General features: G+C 47.7%; 1 protein-coding gene across 3 annotated transcripts in view; it reads right to left on the bottom strand.

The window, feature by feature from the left end:
- The window catches only part of LOC120999861 (phosphofurin acidic cluster sorting protein 1-like), a 170,774-nt gene that overhangs the window by 99,344 nt on the left and 46,716 nt on the right, over positions 1–24,714 (bottom strand). For all 3 annotated transcript variants that reach the window (XR_005778662.1, XR_005778663.1, XM_040430898.1), the window contains exons 8-10: positions 16,130–16,186; positions 8,183–8,334; positions 6,323–6,413 (exon numbers count right to left, since the gene is read on the bottom strand). Coding sequence is in view for 1 of the 3 variants with exons in the window: in XM_040430898.1 (XP_040286832.1) it covers positions 6,323–6,413; positions 8,183–8,334; positions 16,130–16,186 (300 nt within the window). In the remaining 2 variants the exon portion in view is untranslated. The remainder of the gene's footprint in view (positions 1–6,322; positions 6,414–8,182; positions 8,335–16,129; positions 16,187–24,714) is intronic.

Raw genomic sequence — 24,714 nt, forward strand, 5'->3', positions numbered from 1 at the left:
TATTGTGCTGCACTGTGGTATCTGGTTCTGCTGGGGCAGTATATTGTGCTGCACTGTGGTATCTGGTTCTGCTGGGGCAGTATATTATGCTGCACTGTGGTATCTGGTTCTGCTGGGGCGGTATATTGTGCTGCACTGTGGTATCTGGTTCTGCTGGGGCGGTATATTGTGCTGCACTGTGGTATCTGGTTCTGCTGGGGCAGTATATTGTGCTGCACTGTGGTATCTGGTTCTGCTGGGGCGGTATATTGTGCTGCACTGTGGTATCTGGTTCTGCTGGGGCAGTATATTGTGCTGCACTGTGGTATCTGGTTCTGCTGGGGCGGTATATTGTGCTGCACTGTGGTATCTGGTTCTGCTGGGGCGGTATATTGTGCTGCACTGTGGTATCTGGTTCTGCTGGGGCAGTATATTGTGCTGCACTGTGGTATCTGGTTCTGCTGGGGCGTATATTGTGCTGCACTGTGGTATCTGGTTCTGCTGGGGCGGTATATTGTGCTGCACTGTGGTATCTGGTTCTGCTGGGGCGGTATATTGTGCTGCACTGTGGTATCTGGTTCTTCTGGGGCAGTATATTGTGCTGCACTGTGGTATCTGGTTCTGCTGGGGCGGTATATTGTGCTGCACTGTGGTATCTGGTTCTGCTGGGGCGGTATATTGTGCTGCACTGTGGTATCTGTTCTGCTGGGGCAGTATATTGTGCTGCACTGTGGTATCTGGTTCTGCTGGGGCGGTATATTGTGCTGCACTGTGGTATCTGGTTCTGCTGGGGCGGTATATTGTGCTGCACTGTGGTATCTGTTCTGCTGGGGCGGTATATTGTGCTGCACTGTGGTATCTGTGTCTCCTGTGGCAGTATATTGTGCTGCACTGTGGTATCTGGTTCTGCTGGGGCGGTATATTGTGCTGCACTGTGGTATCTGGTTCTGCTGGGGCAGTATATTGTGCTGCACTGTGGTATCTGGTTCTGCTGGGGCAGTATATTGTGCTGCACTGTGGTATCTGGTTCTGCTGGGGCAGTATATTGTGCTGCACTGTGGTATCTGGTTCTGCTGGGGCGGTATATTGTGCTGCACTGTGGTATCTGGTTCTGCTGGGGCGGTATATTGTGCTGCACAGTGGTATCTGTTCTGCTGGGGCGGTATATTGTGCTGCACTGTGGTATCTGGTTCTGCTGGGGCAGTATATTGTGCTGCACTGTGGTATCTGGTTCTGCTGGGGCGGTATATTGTGCTGCACTGTGGTATCTGGTTCTGCTGGGGCAGTATATTGTGCTGCACTGTGGTATCTGTGTCTGCTGGGGCAGTATATTGTGCTGCACTGTGGTATCTGGTTCTGCTGGGGCGGTATATTGTGCTGCACTGTGGTATCTGGTTCTGCTGGGGCGGTATATTGTGCTGCACTGTGGTATCTGGTTCTGCTGGGGCAGTATATTGTGCTGCACTGTGGTATCTGGTTCTGCTGGGGCAGTATATTGTGCTGCACTGTGGTATCTGGTTCTGCTGGGGCGGTATATTGTGCTGCACTGTGGTATCTGGTTCTGCTGGGGCAGTATATTGTGCTGCACTGTGGTATCTGGTTCTGCTGGGGCGGTATATTGTGCTGCACTGTGGTATCTGGTTCTGCTGGGGCAGTATATTGTGCTGCACTGTGGTATCTGGTTCTGCTGGGGCAGTATATTATGCTGCACTGTGGTATCTGGTTCTGCTGGGGCGGTATATTGTGCTGCACTGTGGTATCTGGTTCTGCTGGGGCGGTATATTGTGCTGCACTGTGGTATCTGGTTCTGCTGGGGCAGTATATTGTGCTGCACTGTGGTATCTGTTCTGCTGGGGCGGTATATTGTGCTGCACTGTGGTATCTGGTTCTGCTGGGGCAGTATATTGTGCTGCACTGTGGTATCTGGTTCTGCTGGGGCGGTATATTGTGCTGCACTGTGGTATCTGGTTCTGCTGGGGCGGTATATTGTGCTGCACTGTGGTATCTGGTTCTGCTGGGGCAGTATATTGTGCTGCACTGTGGTATCTGGTTCTGCTGGGGCAGTATATTGTGCTGCACTGTGGTATCTGGTTCTGCTGGGGCGGTATATTGTGCTGCACTGTGGTATCTGGTTCTGCTGGGGCGGTATATTGTGCTGCACTGTGGTATCTGGTTCTTCTTGGGCAGTATATTGTGCTGCACTGTGGTATCTGGTTCTGCTGGGGCGGTATATTGTGCTGCACTGTGGTATCTGTTCTGCTGGGGCGGTATATTGTGCTGCACTGTGGTATCTGTGTCTCCTGTGGCAGTATATTGTGCTGCACTGTGGTATCTGGTTCTGCTGGGGCGGTATATTGTGCTGCACTGTGGTATCTGGTTCTGCTGGGGCAGTATATTGTGCTGCACTGTGGTATCTGGTTCTGCTGGGGCAGTATATTGTGCTGCACTGTGGTATCTGGTTCTGCTGGGGCAGTATATTGTGCTGCACTGTGGTATCTGTTCTGCTGGGGCGGTATATTGTGCTGCACTGTGGTATCTGGTTCTGCTGGGGCAGTATATTGTGCTGCACTGTGGTATCTGGTTCTGCTGGGGCGGTATATTGTGCTGCACTGTGGTATCTGGTTCTGCTGGGGCAGTATATTGTGCTGCACTGTGGTATCTGTGTCTGCTGGGGCAGTATATTGTGCTGCACTGTGGTATCTGGTTCTGCTGGGGCGGTATATTGTGCTGCACTGTGGTATCTGGTTCTTCTTGGGCAGTATATTGTGCTGCACTGTGGTATCTGGTTCTGCTGGGGCGGTATATTGTGCTGCACTGTGGTATCTGTTCTGCTGGGGCGGTATATTGTGCTGCACTGTGGTATCTGTGTCTGCTGTGGCAGTATATTGTGCTGCACTGTAGTATCTGGTTCTGCTGGGGCGGTATATTGTGCTGCTCTGTGGTATCTGGTTCTGCTGGGGCAGTATATTGTGCTGCACTGTGGTATCTGGTTCTGCTGTGGCAGTATATTGTGCTGCACTGTGGTATCTGGTTCTGCTGGGGCGGTATATTGTGCTGCACTGTGGTATCTGGTTCTGCTGGGGCAGTATATTGTGCTGCACTGTGGTATCTGGTTCTGCTGGGGCGGTATATTGTGCTGCACTGTGGTATCTGGTTCTGCTGGGGCGGTATATTGTGCTGCACAGTGGTATCTGTTCTGCTGGGGCGGTATATTGTGCTGCACTGTGGTATCTGGTTCTGCTGGGGCAGTATATTGTGCTGCACTGTGGTATCTGGTTCTGCTGGGGCGGTATATTGTGCTGCACTGTGGTATCTGGTTCTGCTGGGGCAGTATATTGTGCTGCACTGTGGTATCTGTGTCTGCTGGGGCAGTATATTGTGCTGCACTGTGGTATCTGGTTCTGCTGGGGCGGTATATTGTGCTGCACTGTGGTATCTGGTTCTTCTTGGGCAGTATATTGTGCTGCACTGTGGTATCTGGTTCTGCTGGGGCGGTATATTGTGCTGCACTGTGGTATCTGTTCTGCTGGGGCGGTATATTGTGCTGCACTGTGGTATCTGTGTCTGCTGTGGCAGTATATTGTGCTGCTCTGTGGTATCTGGTTCTGCTGGGGCAGTATATTGTGCTGCACTGTGGTATCTGGTTCTGCTGGGGCAGTATATTGTGCTGCACTGTGGTATCTGGTTCTGCTGGGGCGGTATATTGTGCTGCACTGTGGTATCTGGTTCTGCTGTGGCAGTATATTGTGCTGCACTGTGGTATCTGGTTCTGCTGGGGCGGTATATTGTGCTGCACTGTGGTATCTGGTTCTGCTGGGGCGGTATATTGTGCTGCACTGTGGTATCTGGTTCTGCTGGGGCAGTATATTGTACTGCACTGTGGTATCTGTCTGCTGGGGCGGTATATTGTGCTGCACTGTGGTATCTGGTTCTGCTGGGGCAGTATATTATGCTGCACTGTGGTATCTGGTTCTGCTGGGGCAGTATATTGTACTGCACTGTGGTATCTGTCTGCTGGGGCAGTATATTGTACTGCACTGTGGTATCTGTCTGCTGGGGCGGTATATTGTGCTGCACTGTGGTATCTGGTTCTGCTGGGGCAGTATATTGTGCTGCACTGTGGTATCTGGTTCTGCTGGGGCAGTATATTGTGCTGCACTGTGGTATCTGGTTCTGCTGGGGCAGTATATTATGCTGCGCTGTGGTACCATTTGGACTGCCTACAGCATGGGGCCATTTTTCATTTTTTTTCAGGGCCACTTTAAATTACCAGTCCACTCTAGACTGAGACAAAAGAAGAAATTGAGTAAGCTGAGAGATAGAGGGGAGAGTGAGCAGAGAGAGGAGATGACCGAGCGAGTGAGATGAGAAAGGAGATGACCGAGACAGTGAGTGAGTGGAAAGAGGAGATGACCAAGAGAGGAAATGAATGAGCGAGCGAGTTAAGAGAAGAGACAAACGAGAGAGATCATGACCGAGAGAGTGAGCAGAAAGAGGAGATGGCCGAGAGAGTGAGTGAGCAACCGAGCAGAGAGGAAAAGATTGAGAGAGTTAGTGGAGAATGAGCAGATGACCAAGAGAGGAGATGACAGAGAATGAGTGGAGAGAGAAGATGACCTAGAGAGTGAGCGAGCAAGCAGAGATGACGGAGAGAGGAGATGACCGAGGAAGATGACCGAGAGAGTGAGTGGAGAGAGAACATGACTAGAGAGTGAGCGGAAAGTGGAGATGACCGAGAGAGTGAGCGAGTGGAAAGAGGAGATGATTGAGAGAGGAGATGACAGAGAGTGAGCGGAAAGTGGAGATGACCGAGAGAGTGAGCGAGTGGAAAGAGGAGATGATTGAGAGAGGAGATGACAGAGAGTGAGCGGAAAGTGGAGATGACCGAGAGAGTGAGTGAGCAACCAAGCAGAGAGGAGATGATTGAAAGAGTGAGCGGAGAGAGGGGAGATGACCAAAAGAGGAGATGACAGAGAATGAGTGGAGAGAGGAGAGGGCCGAGAGAGTAAGCGCGTGGAGAGAGGAGATGACCGAGAGTGGAGATGACAGAGTTAGCGGAGAGAGAAGATGACCTAGAGAGAAGAGATGAGGAGTAAGTGGTTCCTCTTTGCTGGAAGGAGCGCACTCTACATGACATGAGAGTCCTGGAGCCGGGGTTTAGCTGCTTATTCTAGGGGCTTCTGCTTTGATCTGTCATGGTGTCTAGCATTTTAGGGATCGATCAAGGTACAGTACAGACCAAAAGTTTGGACACACCTTCTCATTCAAAGAGTTTTCTTTATTTTCATGACTATGAAGGCATCAAAACTCTGAATTAACACATGTGGAATTATATACATAACAAACAAGTGTGAAACAACTGAAAATATGTCATATTCTAGGATCTTCAGAGTAGCCACCTTTTGCTTTGATTGCTGCTTTGCACACTCTTGGCATTCTCTTGAGGAGCTTCAAGAGGTAGTCCCCTGAAATGGTCTTCCAACAGTCTTGAAGGAGCTCCCAGAGATGCTTAGCACTTGTTGGCCCTTTTGCCTTCACTCTGCGGTCCAGCTCACCCCAAACCATCTCGATTGGGTTCAGGTCCGGTGACTGTGGAGGCCAGGTCATCTGGCGCAGCACCCCATCACTCTCCTTCATGGTCAAATAGCCCTTACTTTCAAAGTTTTCCCAATTTTTCGGCTGACTGACTGACCTTGATTTCTTAAAGTAATGATGGCCACTCGTTTTTCTTTACTTAGCTGCTTTTTTTTTGCCATAATACCAATTCTAACAGTCTATTCAGTAGGACTATCAGCTGTGTATCCACCTGACTTCTCCTCAACGCCACTGATGGTCCCAACCCCATTTATAAGGCAAGAAATCCCACTTATTAAACCTGACAGGGCACACCTGTGAAGTGAAAACCATTTCAGGGGACTACCTCTTGAAGCTCATCAAGAGAATGCCAAGAGTGTGCAAAGCAGTAATCAAAGCAAAAGGTGGCTACTTTGAAGAACCTAGAATATGACATATTTTCTGTTGTTTCACACTTGTTTGTTATGTATATAATTCCACATGTGTTAATTCATAGTTTTGATGCCTTCATAGTCATGAAAATAAAGAAAACTCTTTGAATGAGAAGGTGTGTCCAAACTTTTGGTCTGTACTGTATGTGTCTGGTAGCTACAAAAATGCTGGGAGTTGTAGTTCCAGGAAAATGAAGCTTTAGTCAATAGTAATTCCACCATTCTGGCAGCCCTAGTAACGGGGTCACTCCGAGCTGTGGCTCTGACCCTGGTGATGGTTAGGCTGGGCACCACTGGCATCTCACCAGTTCTGTGTGTCTAGTGATGATTCCACTCACCGCTCCAAGGCTCTTCTCGCCCCCTTTCTGACCATTGATGCTGCCGATTTCTGTCTGAGACCCAGAGTTGGAGACACCTTCAAAGAATCTCCTGAAGGAGAATAAAGAGAAGATGAGAGCAAAGGAGCCTGAGACATCTGCAGACAGGCCCAGAATAACAGCATCAAAGCAGGACAGTCCGGTATATCAGAGTGACGTTATATAATGAGGGTACATTGGGGTGACGTTATATAATGAGGGTACATCGGGGTGACGCTATATAATGAGGGTACATTGGGGTGACGCTATATAATGAGGGTACATTGGGGTGACGCTATATAATGAGGGTACATTGGGGTGACGTTATATAATGAGGGTACATCGGGGTGACGTTATATAATGAGGGTACATCGGGGTGACGCTATATAATGAGGGTACATCGGGGTGACGCTATATAATGAGGGTACATCGGGGTGACGCTATATAATGAGGGTACATCGGGGTGACGCTATATAATGAGGGTACATCGGGGTGACGCTATATAATGAGGGTACATCGGGGTGACGCTATATAATGAGGGTACATCGGGGTGACGCTATATAATGAGGGTACATCGGGGTGACGCTATATAATGAGGGTACATCGGGGTGACGCTATATAATGAGGGTACATCGGGGTGACGCTATATAATGAGGGTACATCGGGGTGACGCTATATAATGAGGGTACATCGGGGTGACGCTATATAATGAGGGTACATCGGGGTGACGTTATATAATGAGGGTACATCGGGGTGACGCTATATAATGAGGATACATCGGGGTGACGCTATATAATGAGGGTATATTGGGGTGACGCTATATAATGAGGGTACATTGGGGTGACGCTATATAATGAGGGTACATCGGGGTGACGCTATATAATGAGGGTACATCGGGGTGACGCTATATAATGAGGGTACATCGGGGTGACGTTATATAATGAGGGTACATCGGGGTGACGCTATATAATGAGGGTACATTGGGGTGACGCTATATAATGAGGGTACATTGGGGTGACGCTATATAATGAGGGTACATCGGGGTGACGCTATATAATGAGGGTACATCGGGGTGACGCTATATAATGAGGGTACATTGGGGTGACGTTATATAATGAGGGTACATTGGGGTGACGCTATATAATGAGGGTACATTGGGGTGATGTTATATAATGAGGGTACATCGGGGTGACGCTATATAATGAGGGTACATTGGGGTGACGCTATATAATGAGGATACATCGGGGTGACGCTATATAATGAGGGTATATTGGGGTGACGCTATATAATGAGGGTACATCGGGGTGACGCTATATAATGAGGGTACATTGGGGTGATGTTATATAATGAGGGTACATCAGGGTGACGCTATATAATGAGGGTACATTGGGGTGACGCTATATAATGAGGGTACATTGGGGTGACGCTATATAATGAGGGTACATTGGGGTGATGTTATATAATGAGGGTACATTGGGGTGACGCTATATAATGAGGGTACATTGGGGTGATGTTATATAATGAGGGTACATCGGGGTGACGCTATATAATGAGGATACATCGGGGTGACGCTATATAATGAGGGTACATTGGGGTGACGCTATATAATGAGGGTACATTGGGGTGACGCTATATAATGAGGGTACATCGGGGTGACGCTATATAATGAGGGTACATTGGGGTGACGCTATATAATGAGGGTACATCGGGGTGACGCTATATAATGAGGGTACATTGGGGTGACGCTATATAATGAGGGTATATTGGGGTGACGCTACATACTGAGGACACACCAGGGTGTGTGAGGACACATTAGGGTTCTGGGGCACCCATCGCCCTCACCTCAGCGTTGGTTTCGGGGTGCTGAGGACACTGTCATTGTCTTCTATGTCGAAGCCACTCTCGCTATTGTTGCACTCATCCAGACTGTCATATAGGAGGCCAAGCTCCTCGTCTTCCTCCTGCTCCCGACACGTGTGTTCTGTGTCCAATGTCTGTAAGAGGACAATGACCCAGGAGTCACCAGAAGACACGTCTACCACCAATGAACAGATGTCCCTGGGGGGTCCCTGAGCTGAAGATGACCTACCATAGACAGTCCTCTGAGGTCTGGAGAGAAAAGGCTCGTCCTAGACCTCAAAGTAACGTATCATGGAGGGAGGAAGGAATGATGGAGGGAAGGGATCAGCAACCTCCAGCTGTTCTGAAACTACAACTCCCAGAATCCTACTATCACTTCTATGAGAGTTACAAGAACATGAGCATGCTGGGAGTTGTAGTTTAAAAGGAGTCAGAGTACCGAAGGTTGCTGTTTCCTGCTCTAGGATCTAGGTGGTGTGATGACACTGTCTATAGAGATCACTGGGATCTAGGTGGTGTGATGACACTGTCTATAGAGATCACTGGGATCTAGGTGGTGTGATGACACTGTCTATAGAGATCACTGGGATCTAGGTGGTGTGATGACACTGTCTATAGAGATCACTGGGATCTAGATGGTGTGATGACACTGTCTCTATAGAGATCACTGGGATCTAGGTGGTGTGATGACACTGGCTCTATAGAGATCACTGGGATCTAGGTGGTGTGATGACACTGTCTATAGAGATCACTGGGATCTAGGTGTGTGATGACACTGGCTCTATAGAGATCACTGGGATCTAGGTGGTGTGATGACACTGGCTATAGAGATCACTGTGATCTAGGTGGTGTGATGACACTGGCTCTATAGAGATCACTGGGATCTAGGTGGTGTGATGACACTGTCTATAGAGATCACTGGGATCTAGGTGGTGTGATGACACTGTCTATAGAGATCACTGGGATCTAGGTGTGTGATGACACTGGCTCTATAGAGATCACTGGGATCTAGGTGGTGTGATGACACTGTCTATAGAGATCACTGTGATCTAGGTGGTGTGATGACACTGTCTATAGAGATCACTGTGATCTAGGTGGTGTGATGACACTGTCTATAGAGATCACTAGGATCTAGGTGGTGTGATGACACTGTCTATAGAGATCACTGTGATCTAGGTGGTGTGATGACACTGTCTATAGAGATCACTGTGATCTAGGTGGTGTGATGACACTGTCTATAGAGATCACTAGGATCTAGGTGGTGTGATGACACTGTCTATAGAGATCACTGTGATCTAGGTGGTGTGATGACACTGTCTATAGAGATCACTAGGATCTAGGTGGTGTGATGACACTGTCTATAGAGATCACTGGGATCTAGGTGGTGTGATGATACTGGCTCTATAGAGATCACTGTGATCTTGGTGGTGTGATGACACTGTCTATAGAGATCACTGGGATCTAGGTGGTGTGATGACACTGTCTATAGAGATCACTGGGATCTAGGTGGTGAGATGACACTGTCTATAGAGATCACTGGAATCTAGGTGGTGTGATGACACTGTCTCTATAGAGATCACTGGGATCTAGGTGGTGTGATGACACTGTCTCTATAGAGATCACTGGGATCTAGGTGGTGTGATGACACTGTCTCTATAGAGATCACTGGGATCTAGGTGGTGTGATGACACTGTCTATAGAGATCACTGGGATCTAGGTGGTGTGATGACACTGGCTCTATAGAGATCACTGGGATCTAGGTGGTGTGATGACACTGTCTCTATAGAGATCACTGGGATCTAGGTGGTGTGATGACACTGTCTATAGAGATCACTGGGATCTAGGTGGTGTGATGACACTGGCTCTATAGAGATCACTGGGATCTAGGTGGTGTGATGACACTGTCTATAGAGATCACTGGGATCTAGGTGGTGTGATGACACTGTCTATAGAGATCACTGGGATCTAGGTGGAGTGATGACACTGGCTCTATAGAGATCACTGGGATCTAGGTGGTGTGATGACACTGGCTCTATAGAGATCACTGGGATCTAGGTGGTGTGATGACACTGTCTATAGATATCACTGGGATCTAGGTGGTGTGATGACACTGTCTCTATAGAGATCACTGGGATCTAGGTGGTGTGATGACACTGTCTCTATAGAGATCACTGGGATCTAGGTGGTGTGATGACACTGTCTCTATAGAGATCACTGGGATCTAGGTGGTGTGATGACACTGTCTATAGAGATCACTGGGATCTAGGTGGTGTGATGACACTGTCTCTATAGAGATCACTGGGATCTAGGTGGTGTGATGACACTGGCTCTATAGAGATCACTGTGATCTAGGTGGTGTGATGACACTGTCTATAGAGATCACTGGGATCTAGGTGGTGTGATGACACTGGCTCTATAGAGATCACTGGGATCTAGGTGGTGTGATGACACTGTCTATAGAGATCACTGGGATCTAGGTGGTGTGATGACACTGTCTATAGAGATCACTGTGATCTAGGTGGTGTGATGACACTGTCTATAGAGATCACTGTGATCTAGGTGGTGTGATGACACTGTCTATAGAGATCACTAGGATCTAGGTGGTGTGATGACACTGTCTATAGAGATCACTGTGATCTAGGTGGTGTGATGACACTGTCTATAGAGATCACTAGGATCTAGGTGGTGTGATGACACTGTCTATAGAGATCACTGGGATCTAGGTGGTGTGATGATACTGGCTCTATAGAGATCACTGTGATCTTGGTGGTGTGATGACACTGTCTATAGAGATCACTGGGATCTAGGTGGTGTGATGACACTGTCTATAGAGATCACTGGGATCTAGGTGGTGAGATGACACTGTCTATAGAGATCACTGGAATCTAGGTGGTGTGATGACACTGTCTATAGAGATCACTGTGATCTAGGTGGTGTGATGACACTGTCTATAGAGATCACTAGGATCTAGGTGGTGTGATGACACTGTCTATAGAGATCACTAGGATCTAGGTGGTGTGATGACACTGTCTATAGAGATCACTGGGATCTAGGTGGTGTGATGACACTGTCTATAGAGATCACTGGGATCTAGGTGGTGTGATGACACTGTCTCTATAGAGATCACTGGGATCTAGGTGGTGTGATGACACTGTCTCTATAGAGATCACTGGGATCTAGGTGGTGTGATGACACTGTCTATAGAGATCACTGTGATCTAGGTGGTGTGATGACACTGTCTATAGAGATCACTGTGATCTAGGTGGTGTGATGACACTGTCTATAGAGATCACTGTGATCTAGGTGGTGTGATGACACTGTCTATAGAGATCACTAGGATCTAGGTGGTGTGATGACACTGGCTCTAGAGATCACTGTGATCTAGGTGGTGTGATGACACTGTCTATAGAGATCACTGTGATCTAGGTGGTGTGATGACACTGGCTCTATAGAGATCACTGTGATCTAGGTGGTGTGATGACACTGTCTATAGAGATCACTGTGATCTAGGTGGTGTGATGACACTGTCTATAGAGATCACTAGGATCTAGGTGGTGTGATGACACTGGCTCTAGAGATCACTGTGATCTAGGTGGTGTGATGACACTGTCTATAGAGATCACTGGGATCTAGGTGGTGTGATGACACTGGCTCTATAGAGATCACTGGGATCTAGGTGGTGTGATGACCCTGGACCTATAGAGATCACTGTGATCTAGGTGGTGTGATGACACTGTCTATAAAGATCACTGTGATCTAGGTGGTGTGATGACACTGTCTATAGAGATCACTGGGATCTAGGTGGTGTGATGACACTGTCTATAAAGATCACTGTGATCTAGGTGGTGTGATGACACTGTCTATAGAGATCACTGTGATCTAGGTGGTGTGATGACACTGTCTATAGAGATCACTGGGATCTAGGTGGTGTGATGACACTGTCTATAGAGATCACTGGAATCTAGGTGGTGTGATGACACTGTCTATAAAGATCACTGGGATCTAGGTGGTGTGATGATACTGGCTCTATAGAGATCACTGGGATCTAGGTGGTGTGATGATACTGGCTCTATAGAGATCACTGAGATCTAGGTGGTGTGATGACACTGTCTCTATAGAGATCACTGGGATCTAGGTGGTGTGATGACACTGGCTCTATAGAGATCACTGGGATCTAGGTGGTGTGACAATACTGGCTCTAATGATCACTGGGATCTAGGTGGTGTGATGACACTGTCTATAAAGATCACTGGGATCTAGGTGGTGTGATGACACTGTCTATAGAGATCACTGGGATCTAGGTGGTGTGATGACACTGTCTATAGAGATCACTGGGATCTAGGTGGTGTGACAATACTGGCTCTATAGAGATCACTGGGATCTAGGTGGTGTGACAATATTGGCTCTATAGAGATCACTGAGATCTAGGTGGTGTGATGACACTGGCTCTATAAAGATCACTGGGATCTAGGTGGTGTGATGATACTGGCTCTAGAGATCACTGGGATCTAGGTGGTGTGATGATACTGGCTCTAATGATCACTGGGATCTAGGTGGTGTGACTATATTGGCTCTATAAAGATCACTGGGATCTAGGTGGTGTGATGACACTGTCTATAGAGATCACTGGGATCTAGGTGGTGTGATGACACTGTCTATAGAGATCACTGGGATCTAGGTGGTGTGATGATACTGGCTCTAATGATCACTGGGATCTAGGTGGTGTGATGACACTGTCTCTATAGAGATCACTGGGATCTAGGTGGTGTGATGACACTGTCTATAGAGATCACTGGGATCTAGGTGGTGTGATGACACTGGCTCTATAGAGATCACTGGGATCTAGGTGGTGTGATGACACTGTCTCTATAGAGATCACTGGGATCTAGGTGGTGTGATGACACTGTCTATAGAGATCACTGGGATCTAGGTGGTGTGATGACACTGGCTCTATAGAGATCACTGGGATCTAGGTGGTGTGATGACACTGTCTCTATAGAGATCACTGGGATCTAGGTGGTGTGATGACACTGTCTATAGAGATCACTGGGATCTAGGTGGTGTGATGACACTGGCTCTATAGAGATCACTGGGATCTAGGTGGTGTGATGACACTGTCTATAGAGATCACTGTGATCTAGGTGGTGTGATGACACTGTCTCTATAGAGATCACTGGGATCTAGGTGGTGTGATGACACTGTCTATAGAGATCACTGGGATCTAGGTGGTGTGATGACACTGTCTCTATAGAGATCACTGGGATCTAGGTGGTGTGATGACACTGGCTCTATAGAGATCACTGTGATCTAGGTGGTGTGATGACACTGTCTATAGAGATCACTGGGATCTAGGTGGTGTGATGACACTGTCTATAGAGATCACTGGGATCTAGGTGGTGTGATGACACTGGCTCTATAGAGATCATTGGGATCTAGGTGGTGTGATGACACTGTCTATAGAGATCACTGGGATCTAGGTGGTGTGATGACACTGTCTATAGAGATCACTGGGATCTAGGTGTGTGATGACACTGGCTCTATAGAGATCACTGGGATCTAGGTGGTGTGATGACACTGTCTATAGAGATCACTGTGATCTAGGTGGTGTGATGACACTGTCTATAGAGATCACTGTGATCTAGGTGGTGTGATGACACTGTCTATAGAGATCACTAGGATCTAGGTGGTGTGATGACACTGTCTATAGAGATCACTGTGATCTAGGTGGTGTGATGACACTGTCTATAGAGATCACTAGGATCTAGGTGGTGTGATGACACTGTCTATAGAGATCACTGGGATCTAGGTGGTGTGATGATACTGGCTCTATAGAGATCACTGTGATCTTGGTGGTGTGATGACACTGTCTATAGAGATCACTGGGATCTAGGTGGTGTGATGACACTGTCTATAGAGATCACTGGGATCTAGGTGGTGAGATGACACTGTCTATAGAGATCACTGGAATCTAGGTGGTGTGATGACACTGTCTCTATAGAGATCACTGGGATCTAGGTGGTGTGATGACACTGTCTCTATAGAGATCACTGGGATCTAGGTGGTGTGATGACACTGTCTATAGAGATCACTGGGATCTAGGTGGTGTGATGACACTGTCTATAGAGATCACTGTGATCTAGGTGGTGTGATGACACTGTCTATAGAGATCACTGTGATCTAGGTGGTGTGATGACACTGTCTATAGAGATCACTAGGATCTAGGTGGTGTGATGACACTGGCTCTAGAGATCACTGTGATCTAGGTGGTGTGATGACACTGTCTATAGAGATCACTGTGATCTAGGTGGTGTGATGACACTGTCTATAGAGATCACTGGGATCTAGGTGGTGTGATGACACTGGCTCTATAGAGATCACTGGGATCTAGGTGGTGTGATGACCCTGGACCTATAGAGATCACTGTGATCTAGGTGGTGTGATGACACTGTCTATAAAGATCACTGTGATCTAGGTGGTGTGATGACACTGTCTATAAAGATCACTGTGATCTAGGTGGTGTGATGACACTGTCTATAGAGATCACTGTGATCTAGGTGGTGTGATGACACTGTCTATAGAGATCACTGGGATCTAGGTGGTGTGATGACACTGTCTATAGAGATCACTGGAATCTAGGTGGTGTGATGACACTGTCTATAAAGATCACTGGGATCTAGGTGGTGTGATGATACTGGCTCTATAGAGATCACTGGGATCTAGGTGGTGTGATGATACTGGCTCTATAGAGATCACTGAGATCTAGGTGGTGTGATGACACTGTCTCTATAGAGATCACTGGGATCTAGGTGGTGTGATGACACTGGCTCTATAGAGATCACTGGGATCTAGGTGGTGTGACAATACTGGCTCTAATGATCACTGGGATCTAGGTGGTGTGATGACACTGTCTATAGAGATCACTGGGATCTAGGTGGTGTGATGACACTGTCTATAGAGATCACTGGGATCTAGGTGGTGTGATGACACTGTCTATAGAGATCACTGGGATCTAGGTGGTGTGACAATACTGGCTCTATAGAGATCACTGGGATCTAGGTGGTGTGACAATATTGGCTCTATAGAGATCACTGAGATCTAGGTGGTGTGATGACACTGGCTCTATAAAGATCACTGGGATCTAGGTGGTGTGATGATACTGGCTCTAGAGATCACTGGGATCTAGGTGGTGTGATGATACTGGCTCTAATGATCACTGGGATCTAGGTGGTGTGACTATATTGGCTCTATAAAGATCACTGGGATCTAGGTGGTGTGATGACACTGTCTATAGAGATCACTGGGATCTAGGTGGTGTGATGATACTGGCTCTAATGATCACTGGGATCTAGGTGGTGTGACTATATTGGCTCTATAAAGATCACTGGGATCTAGGTGGTGTGATGACACTGTCTATAGAGATCACTGGGATCTAGGTGGTGTGATGACACTGTCTATAGAGATCACTGGGATCTAGGTGGTGTGATGACACTGTCTCTATAGAGATCACTGGGATCTAGGTGGTGTGATGATACTGGCTCTAATGATCACTGGGATCTAGGTGGTGTGACAATATTGGCTCTATAAAGATCACTGGGACCTAGGTGCTACGTGCTACGCCATCAGTGACGTCATATTATGATGATGAAATGAAATTTTAATCATGGACCTCACAGTAAAAGTAGATGGAAATAATGGTGAATTTCCTATGTATGATGGCCGTGTCCTTCCTGAACCACCCTGTGACATGGACACCATATTTGTCACATGAAGAGGAGGGGGCACTCTGTAAGGGCGGCACCGCAGCTCGGTCATCTGCCACATCACTGTATGTCACAGGCCTGGTCAGCAAGGACAATGGCTGCAGGTGTCCACATATGAAAACAAGGGATGGTGGGGATGATGAGAGTGCTTGTTTTCAGGAAGACTCACATCATCATTAACTTTGAACCTCTTCAACAAAGACACAAACTTCTGTTTAAAATTTGGCTGAAAATGAAAGAGGAGAAAATTACAACTCTATATCGATGTACAACAAATGGAAGCAAGAGTGATACACAAGCAGCATGCACAACGCAGAGCAGGACCACCACTCCAAGCCTGGTCACAGGAGGAACCCACACTACTGTCCATAAACTGCTCCACCCAACTCTGGTCACAGGAGGAACACACACTACTGTCTATAAACTGCTCCACCCAGCTCTGGTCACAGGAGGAACCCACACTACTGTCCTTAAACTGCTCCACCCAACTCTGGTCACAGGAGGAACACATACTACTGTCCATAAACTGCTCCACCCAACTCTGGTCACAGGAGGAACCCACACTACTGTCCATAAACTGCTCCACCCAACTCTGGTCACATGATGAACCCACACTACTGTCTATAAACTGCTCCACCCAGCTCTGGTCACAGGAGGAACCCACACTACTGTCCATAAACTGCTCCACCCAGCTCTGGTCACAGGAGGAACCCACACTACTGTCCATAAACTGCTCCACCCAACTCTGGTCACAGGAGGAACCCACACTACTGTCCTTAAGCTACTCCACCCAACTCTGGTCACAGGAATAACCCACACTACTGTCCATAAACTGCTCCACCCAACTCTGGTCACAGGAGGAACCCACACTACTGTCTATAAACTGCTCCACCCAACTCTGGTCACAGGAGGAACCCACACTACTGTCCATAAACTGCTCCACCCAACTCTGGTCACAGGAGGAACCCATACTACTGTCCATAAACTGCTCCACCCAACTCTGGTCACAGGAGGAACCCATACTACTGTCCATAAACTGCTCCACCCAGCTCTGGTCACAGGAGTAACCCACACTACTGTCTATAAACTGCTCCACCCAACTCTGGTCACAGGAGGAACCCACAAACTGCTCCACCCAACTCTGGTCACAGGAGGAACCCACAAACTGCTCCACCCAACTCTGGTCACAGGAGGAACCCACACAACTGTCTATAAACTGCTCCACCCAACTCTGGTCACAGGAGGAACCCACACTACTGTCTATAAACTGCTCCACCCAGCTCTGGTCACAGGAGGAACCCACACTACTGTCCTTAAACTGCTCCACCCAGCTCTGGTCACAGGAGGAACCCACACTACTGTCTATAAACTGCTCCACCCAGCTCTGGTCACAGGAGGAACCCACACTACTGTCTATAAACTGCTCCACCCAGCTCTGGTCACAGGAGGAACCCACACTACTGTCTATAGACAGTAGTGTGGGTTCCTCCTGTGACCAGAGTTGGTTGGAGCAGTTTATAGACAGTAGTGTGGGTTCCTCCTGTGACCAGAGCTGGGTGGAGCAGTTTATAAACTGCTCCAACCAACTCTGGTCACAGGAGGAACCCACAAACTGCTCCACCCAACTCTGGTCACAGGAGAAACCCACACTACTGTCTATAAACTGCTCCACCCAGCTCTGGTCACAGGAGGAGCCCACACTACTGTCCTTAAGCTGCTCCTCCCAACTCTGGTCACAGGAGGAACCCACACTACTGTCTATAAACTGCTCCACCCAGCTCTGGTCACAGGAGGAACCCACACTACTGTCTATAAACTGCTCCACCCAGCTCTGGTCACAGGAGGAACCCACACTACTGTCTATAAACTGCTCCACTCAGCTCTGGTCACAGGAGGAACCCACACTACTGTCTATAAACTGCTCCACCCAGCTCTGGTCACAGGAGGAACCCACACTACTGTCTATAAACTGCTCCACCCAGCTCTGGTCACAGCAGATACCCTTGCCCCTGTCCACAAACTGCACCACTGATCTCTATTCACAGTGTCTCATAATAGAAGATACACCTGTACATGAACCACTGCTACCAAAAATGTTAACATGGGAGTCATCACATACCTGACCATGAAGCTACCGGTACTGGTCACCAGGGGGCAACACACACCTGACCACAGATCACTCCTGTCCACACTGGTCACGAGGGGGCACTACTTAGCTGTCCATTAACTGCTCCACTTACAGTGGTCACAAGGAAATAGTCACAGAGGTATGAATCTCTACTGCCACAAGGGGGCACCCACACCACATGAACTGCCCCAGGCAATACTAGTTACATAGATGCACCAGACACCTGTCCACGAGCCCCACACACCTGTCCACGAGCCCCACACACCTGCCCACGAGCCCCACACACCTGTCCAGGAACTTGGTAGTCACACACGTCTGCCATCAGTGACATCACTATGTAACCAAGCCCAGGGTGACACGTAGGTATTGCTCACTGGATTATAATGGGGCCCTTGTTTTGTCGATTGCCGACTCCTCTGCATAAAAATTTAGGGGCACATTTATTAAGAACAGCCTCCTAAACGCCAGTCTTAATAAGCCCAATAGCTGGCATAGAAAGTGATTAATAAGGCGGGCCTGCCGACCCACCCGCTTTCCTGCCCATGCAACGCCCACTTTGTATTAGACCTGGCGTGAGCAGGGAAGAAGTTGCAGATTCTGCAGCACCACGGCGTGCCAAAAAAGTGGTATATCTAATCATAAATGACCCTTAGCTTTTTTGCAAATGATGCATTTAGTGCCACGCGCACGCGCTGGCTGTTTTCATATGGGCACGTGCGCAGTTTTTGTCTTGGCAGAGACTGTGCCAGTGTGCTAACAATCCACGCGTGCCTGAGGATACTTATGTGCCTGGTGCCTGGCCCTGTCAAGCAGCAGTCTGAGCTAGGGGCGGGGCCTAGCAGAGCTTCAGTGCGATGACATCATCCATCTGCATATTGCTATAAAGAGGTATTTCTCTGCAGGGGAGCCACAGAACCAGGGCCCACTGTAATCAGCTAGGCAATAGCTATTGGGGGCTGGGCGGGATTACATAGGGGCGTGGGCGACAGATTCCCTTTAAAAACTCCATGAGGGTGACGAGATGGGCCCGCTGTTCTATTTCTGCCATCGATCTTCTATGTTTCTGTGTTGATATTGCTGACCTATCCTCAGGATAGGTTATTGGTATCTGACTGGGGGTCTGACTCCAGGACCCCGACGATCACTGAGGTCCGCGCTGCAGCCTCTTCGTAGGCCAGTGACGTCACCTTCAGCCAGTCACATGACCTATATACAGCGGAGTATATAGTGGGCGGCTGCAGTACCAAGAACAGCCACTATTCAATTGGCGAGCAGGGAGGAGACTGCAGCGCTGACCGGAGCACCACGGCTTCTTCTAACATGTGTCGGACCCCTGCTGATCATTGGTCATAGATAAATGGCATGGCTGAGTAGGTCGTAGGTGAAAAAAAATATATGTTATTCTATATATTCTAATCAGAGAAAGATGCCTCTTTCTCCACTTATCAGGATCTTTTGCTTTCCTCTCCCCCCATCTAAACTAATAATAAAGGGTCACTCTACTTTCACACAATTTCAGTTCATTTAATAGAGAATGATGTAATTGGCAAATTTCTAAATCCCTTAATTTAAAAGCCTCCACCTGAAAAAAGCTGTAAAGTCATGGCCACTAGGGCTCTTACTTCCACCTAACTCAGGCAAGATCCATCGTGGCTAACGGAGACTCAGAAGATGGCTGAGAGGAAGGGGGGGCGAGTCAGAACTAGCTAAAATCCTAAGCCTGATGAAAGAACTGCTTGTACTCTGCTTCTGAACTCACGAGAGCCTCCTGTGTTATATCCCTCATTATCAGCCTTCTGAGGTCTCTGGAAGAAAAACACAGTGGGAAGTAACTGCATACAGAACTGGCAGAAGGGAGATGCCCTTGCTTCTGAGAGAAATGTATCTAGCTGTGCAGCAGAAACAGGGAATAATATGGCCGAAAGAGACTTCCGAAAAGCCAAAACAAAGAAGCACAGCCATTATGCAAATTTCAGTTTATTTAATAGAGAATGATGTAATTGGCAAATTTCTAAATCCCTTAATTTAAAAGACCACCTGCCTCCACCTGAAAAAAGCTGTAAAGTCAGACGTTCATGAGCAGCCCCCTCACAAATTCACAGATCCCTCAGTACCAGCTACGTCTCATCTCAGTTACTCAGAAGCATCATCTACTTCTCGTCTCCTCACCGTGCTCTTCCACCATGATTAGTGCTTCTCATCTCCTCACAGTACTGGTCCACCATGATTAGTACTTCTCATCTCCTCATAGGGCTCATCCACAATCATTAGTGCTTCTCATCTCCTCATAGTGCTTGTCCATCACTAGTGCTTCTCATCTCCTCATAGTGCTTGTCCATCACTAGTGCTTCTCATCTCCTCATAGTGCTTGTCCATCACTAGTGCTTCTCATCACAGTGGTCGTTTGCCATCATTAGTGCTTCTCATCTCACCGTGCTCATCCACCATGATTAGTACTTCTCATCTCCTCACAGTGCTCATCCACAATCATTAGTGCTTCTCATCTCCTCACAGTGCTTGTTCACCATCATTAGTGCTTCTCATCTCCTCACAGTGCTTGTTCACCATCATTAGTGCTTCTCATCTCCTCACAGTGCTCATCCACAATCATTAGTGCTTCTCATCTCCTCACAGTGCTTGTTCACCATCATTAGTGCTTCTCATCTCCTCACAGTGCTCATCCACAATCATTAGTGCTTCTCATCTCCTCACAGTGCTCATCCACAATCATTAGTGCTTCTCATCTCCTCACAGTGCTCATCCACAATCATTAGTGCTTCTCATCTCCTCACAGTGCTCATCCACAATCATTAGTGCTTCTCATCTCCTCACAGTGCTTGTTCACCATCATTAGTGCTTCTCATCTCCTCACAGTGCTCATCCACAATCATTAGTGCTTCTCATCTCCTCACAGTGCTCATCCACAATCATTAGTGCTTCTCATCTCCTCACAGTGCTTGTTCACCATCATTAGTGCTTCTCATCTCCTCACAGTGCTCATCCACAATCATTAGTGCTTCTCATCTCCTCACAGTGCTCATCCACAATCATTAGTGCTTCTCATCTCCTCACAGTGCTTGTTCACCATCATTAGTGCTTCTCATCTCCTCACAGTGCTCATCCACAATCATTAGTGCTTCTCATCTCCTCACAGTGCTCATCCACAATCACTAGTGCTTCTCATCTCCTCACAGTGCTCGTCCACCATCATTAGTGCTTCTCATCTCCTCACAGTGCTCATCCACAATCATTAGTGCTTCTCATCTCCTCACAGTGCTCATCCACAATCATTAGTGCTTCTCATCTCCTCACAGTGCTTGTTCACCATCATTAGTGCTTCTCATCTCCTCACAGTGCTTGTTCACCATCATTAGTGCTTCTCATCTCCTCACAGTGCTCATCCACAATCATTAGTGCTTCTCATCTCCTCACAGTGCTTGTTCACCATCATTAGTGCTTCTCATCTCCTCACAGTGCTCATCCACAATCATTAGTGCTTCTCATCTCCTCACAGTGCTTGTTCACCATCATTAATGCTTCTCATCTCCTCACAGTGCTCATCCACAATCATTAGTGCTTCTCATCTCCTCACAGTGCTTGTTCACCATCATTAGTGCTTCTCATCTCCTCACAGTGCTTGTTCACCATGATTAGTACTTCTCATCTCCTCACAGTGCTCATCCACAATCATTAGTGCTTCTTATCTCCTCACAGTGCTTGTTCACCATCATTAGTGCTTCTCATCTCCTCACAGTGCTCATCCACAATCATTAGTGCTTCTCATCTCCTCACAGTGCTCATCCACCATGATTAGTACTTCTCATCTCCTCATAGTGCTCATCCACAATCACTAGTGCTTCTCATCTCCTCACAGTGCTGGTTGCAGTGGCCAGGTTTGGGGTGGCCCCAACGCTACGCTAGGTCCCCTGGACACTGTTGAGGTGTCACCACGTGTTGCTGCTCTCCAGAAGGGATGGTAAGGTGTGGTGCACCCCAATGGGAAATAAGTCCAGAGAGTCAAGGTGTGCAGTTAACCAGTGTGATTCTTTACTGGAGGAATTCAGGTGCAAAACAATACAGGCAGTGCACTGAGTGGCTTCTCCATGCTCCTCCCTGGCAGAAGAGTTTGTGGCTGAGGAAAGGCCTGAGCTAGCGGTCCCTCTCTTTCTCAGAAGGCTGGTACTCTCCCCAAAGTCTGGAGGCTCACAGTCTGTAGTTCAGTAGTCCAGGTGGCTCCTTGGTCACAGGGCTAGTGTCTTCTTTTGGTCACTCATGCAGGCTGGAAGAGTCTCCCCCTCCAAGCACTGACCCCTACCTGCAGAACACTAGGGGCTCTAACTGCTCTCCTTATACTGGAACCTTCTAGTGGGAGGGGTGGAGTGGAGAAACTCAGCACAAACAAATACAATGTTACACTTCCCATCTGTCATAGACTTACATTAGAGCTCCAATGATACTCAATAGCAAAGACACAGAATAGTTTCCAGAAATAACAAAAGAGCTACATTCACAAGGTCAGTCTGTCTGGTTTTGGTGGTAAACAATGTCTGGCTTTTTCCCTCCAAAACACCCTCTTCTTGAACCCTATGGCAGCTGTGGAAAATTACCAGCTTCTCATTCAAAGTCCCAAAAGTCTCTCAGTGTTCATTAATCCTTTCCACAGAGCCTTGTAAATACAGTGATAATGAACAGGATATATATCACAACATACATATAAAATGCAGTTATACAGTATAAGTTAACCCTTTCAAATGAAATAAAGTAATAAAGTTTATAACTGCATAGGTGAAATAGGCAAATGTCCAGACTTCACAGTACCCCTACTCCAGGATACTACATCGTCCACCATCATTAGTGCTTCTCCTCTTCCCAAAGCGCCCCTCTACCATTATTAGTGCTTCTCATCCTTTCAGTGTTCGTTCACCATCATTAGTGCTTCTCTTCTCACAGGACTCCTCTACCATTATTAGTGCTTCTCATCCTTTCAGTGTTCTTCCACCATCATTAGTGCTTCTCCTCTTCCCAAAGCGCTCCTCTACCATCATTAGCGCTTCTCATCCTTTCAGTGTTCGTTCACCATCATTAGTGCTTCTCTTCTCACAGTGCTCCTCTACCATCATTAGTGCGTCTCCTCTTCCCACAGCGCTCCTCTACCATCATTAGTGCTTATCATCCTCTCAGTGTTCGTCCACCATCATTAGTGCTTCTCTTCTCACAGTGCTCCTCTACCATTATTAGTGCTTCTCTTCTCACAGTGCTCCTCTACCATCATTAGTGCTTCTCCTCTTCCCACAGTGCTCCTCTACCATCATTAGTGCGTCTCCTCTTCCCACAGCGCTCCTCTACCATCATTAGTGCGTCTCCTCTTCCCACAGTGCTCTTCTAGCATCATTAGTGCTTCTCCTCTTCTCACAGTGCTCCTCTAGCATCATTAGTGCTTCTCCTCTTCTCACAGTGCTCCTCTAGCATCATTAGTGCTTCTCCTCTTCTCACAGTGCTCCTCTAGCATCATTAGTGCTTCTCATCCTTTCAGTGTTCGTCCACCATCATTAGTGCTTCTCTTCTCACAGCGCTCCTCTACCATTATTAGTGCTTCTCATCCTCTCACAGTGTTTGTCCACCATCATTAGTGCTTCTCATCCTTTCAGTGTTCGTCCACCATCATTAGTGCTTCTCTTCTCACAGCGCTCCTCTACCATTATTAGTGCTTCTCATCCTCTCACAGTGTTTGTCCACCATCATTAGTGCTTCTCCTCTTCTCACAGTGCTCCTCTAGCATCATTAGCGCTTCTCATCCTTTCAGTGTTCGTTCACCATCATTAGTGCTTCTCTTCTCACAGTGCTCCTCTACCATCATTAGTGCGTCTCCTCTTCCCACAGCGCTCCTCTACCATCATTAGTGCTTCTCATCCTCTCAGTGTTCGTCCACCATCATTAGTGCTTCTCTTCTCACAGTGCTCCTCTACCATTATTAGTGCTTCTCTTCTCACAGTGCTCCTCTACCATCATTAGTGCTTCTCCTCTTCCCACAGTGCTCCTCTACCATCATTAGTGCGTCTCCTCTTCCCACAGCGCTCCTCTACCATCATTAGTGCGTCTCCTCTTCCCACAGTGCTCTTCTAGCATCATTAGTGCTTCTCCTCTTCTCACAGTGCTCCTCTAGCATCATTAGTGCTTCTCCTCTTCTCACAGTGCTCCTCTAGCATCATTAGTGCTTCTCCTCTTCTCACAGTGCTCCTCTAGCATCATTAGTGCTTCTCATCCTTTCAGTGTTCGTCCACCATCATTAGTGCTTCTCTTCTCACAGCGCTCCTCTACCATTATTAGTGCTTCTCATCCTCTCACAGTGTTTGTCCACCATCATTAGTGCTTCTCATCCTTTCAGTGTTCGTCCACCATCATTAGTGCTTCTCTTCTCACAGCGCTCCTCTACCATTATTAGTGCTTCTCATCCTCTCACAGTGTTTGTCCACCATCATTAGTGCTTCTCCTCTTCTCACAGTGCTCCTCTAGCATCATTAGCGCTTCTCATCCTTTCAGTGTTCGTTCACCATCATTAGTGCTTCTCTTCTCACAGTGCTCCTCTACCATCATTAGTGCATCTCCTCTTCCCACAGCGCTCCTCT

Source organism: Bufo bufo, chromosome 4 (assembly GCF_905171765.1).
Source record: "Bufo bufo chromosome 4, aBufBuf1.1, whole genome shotgun sequence".
NCBI lineage: Eukaryota > Metazoa > Chordata > Amphibia > Anura > Bufonidae > Bufo > Bufo bufo.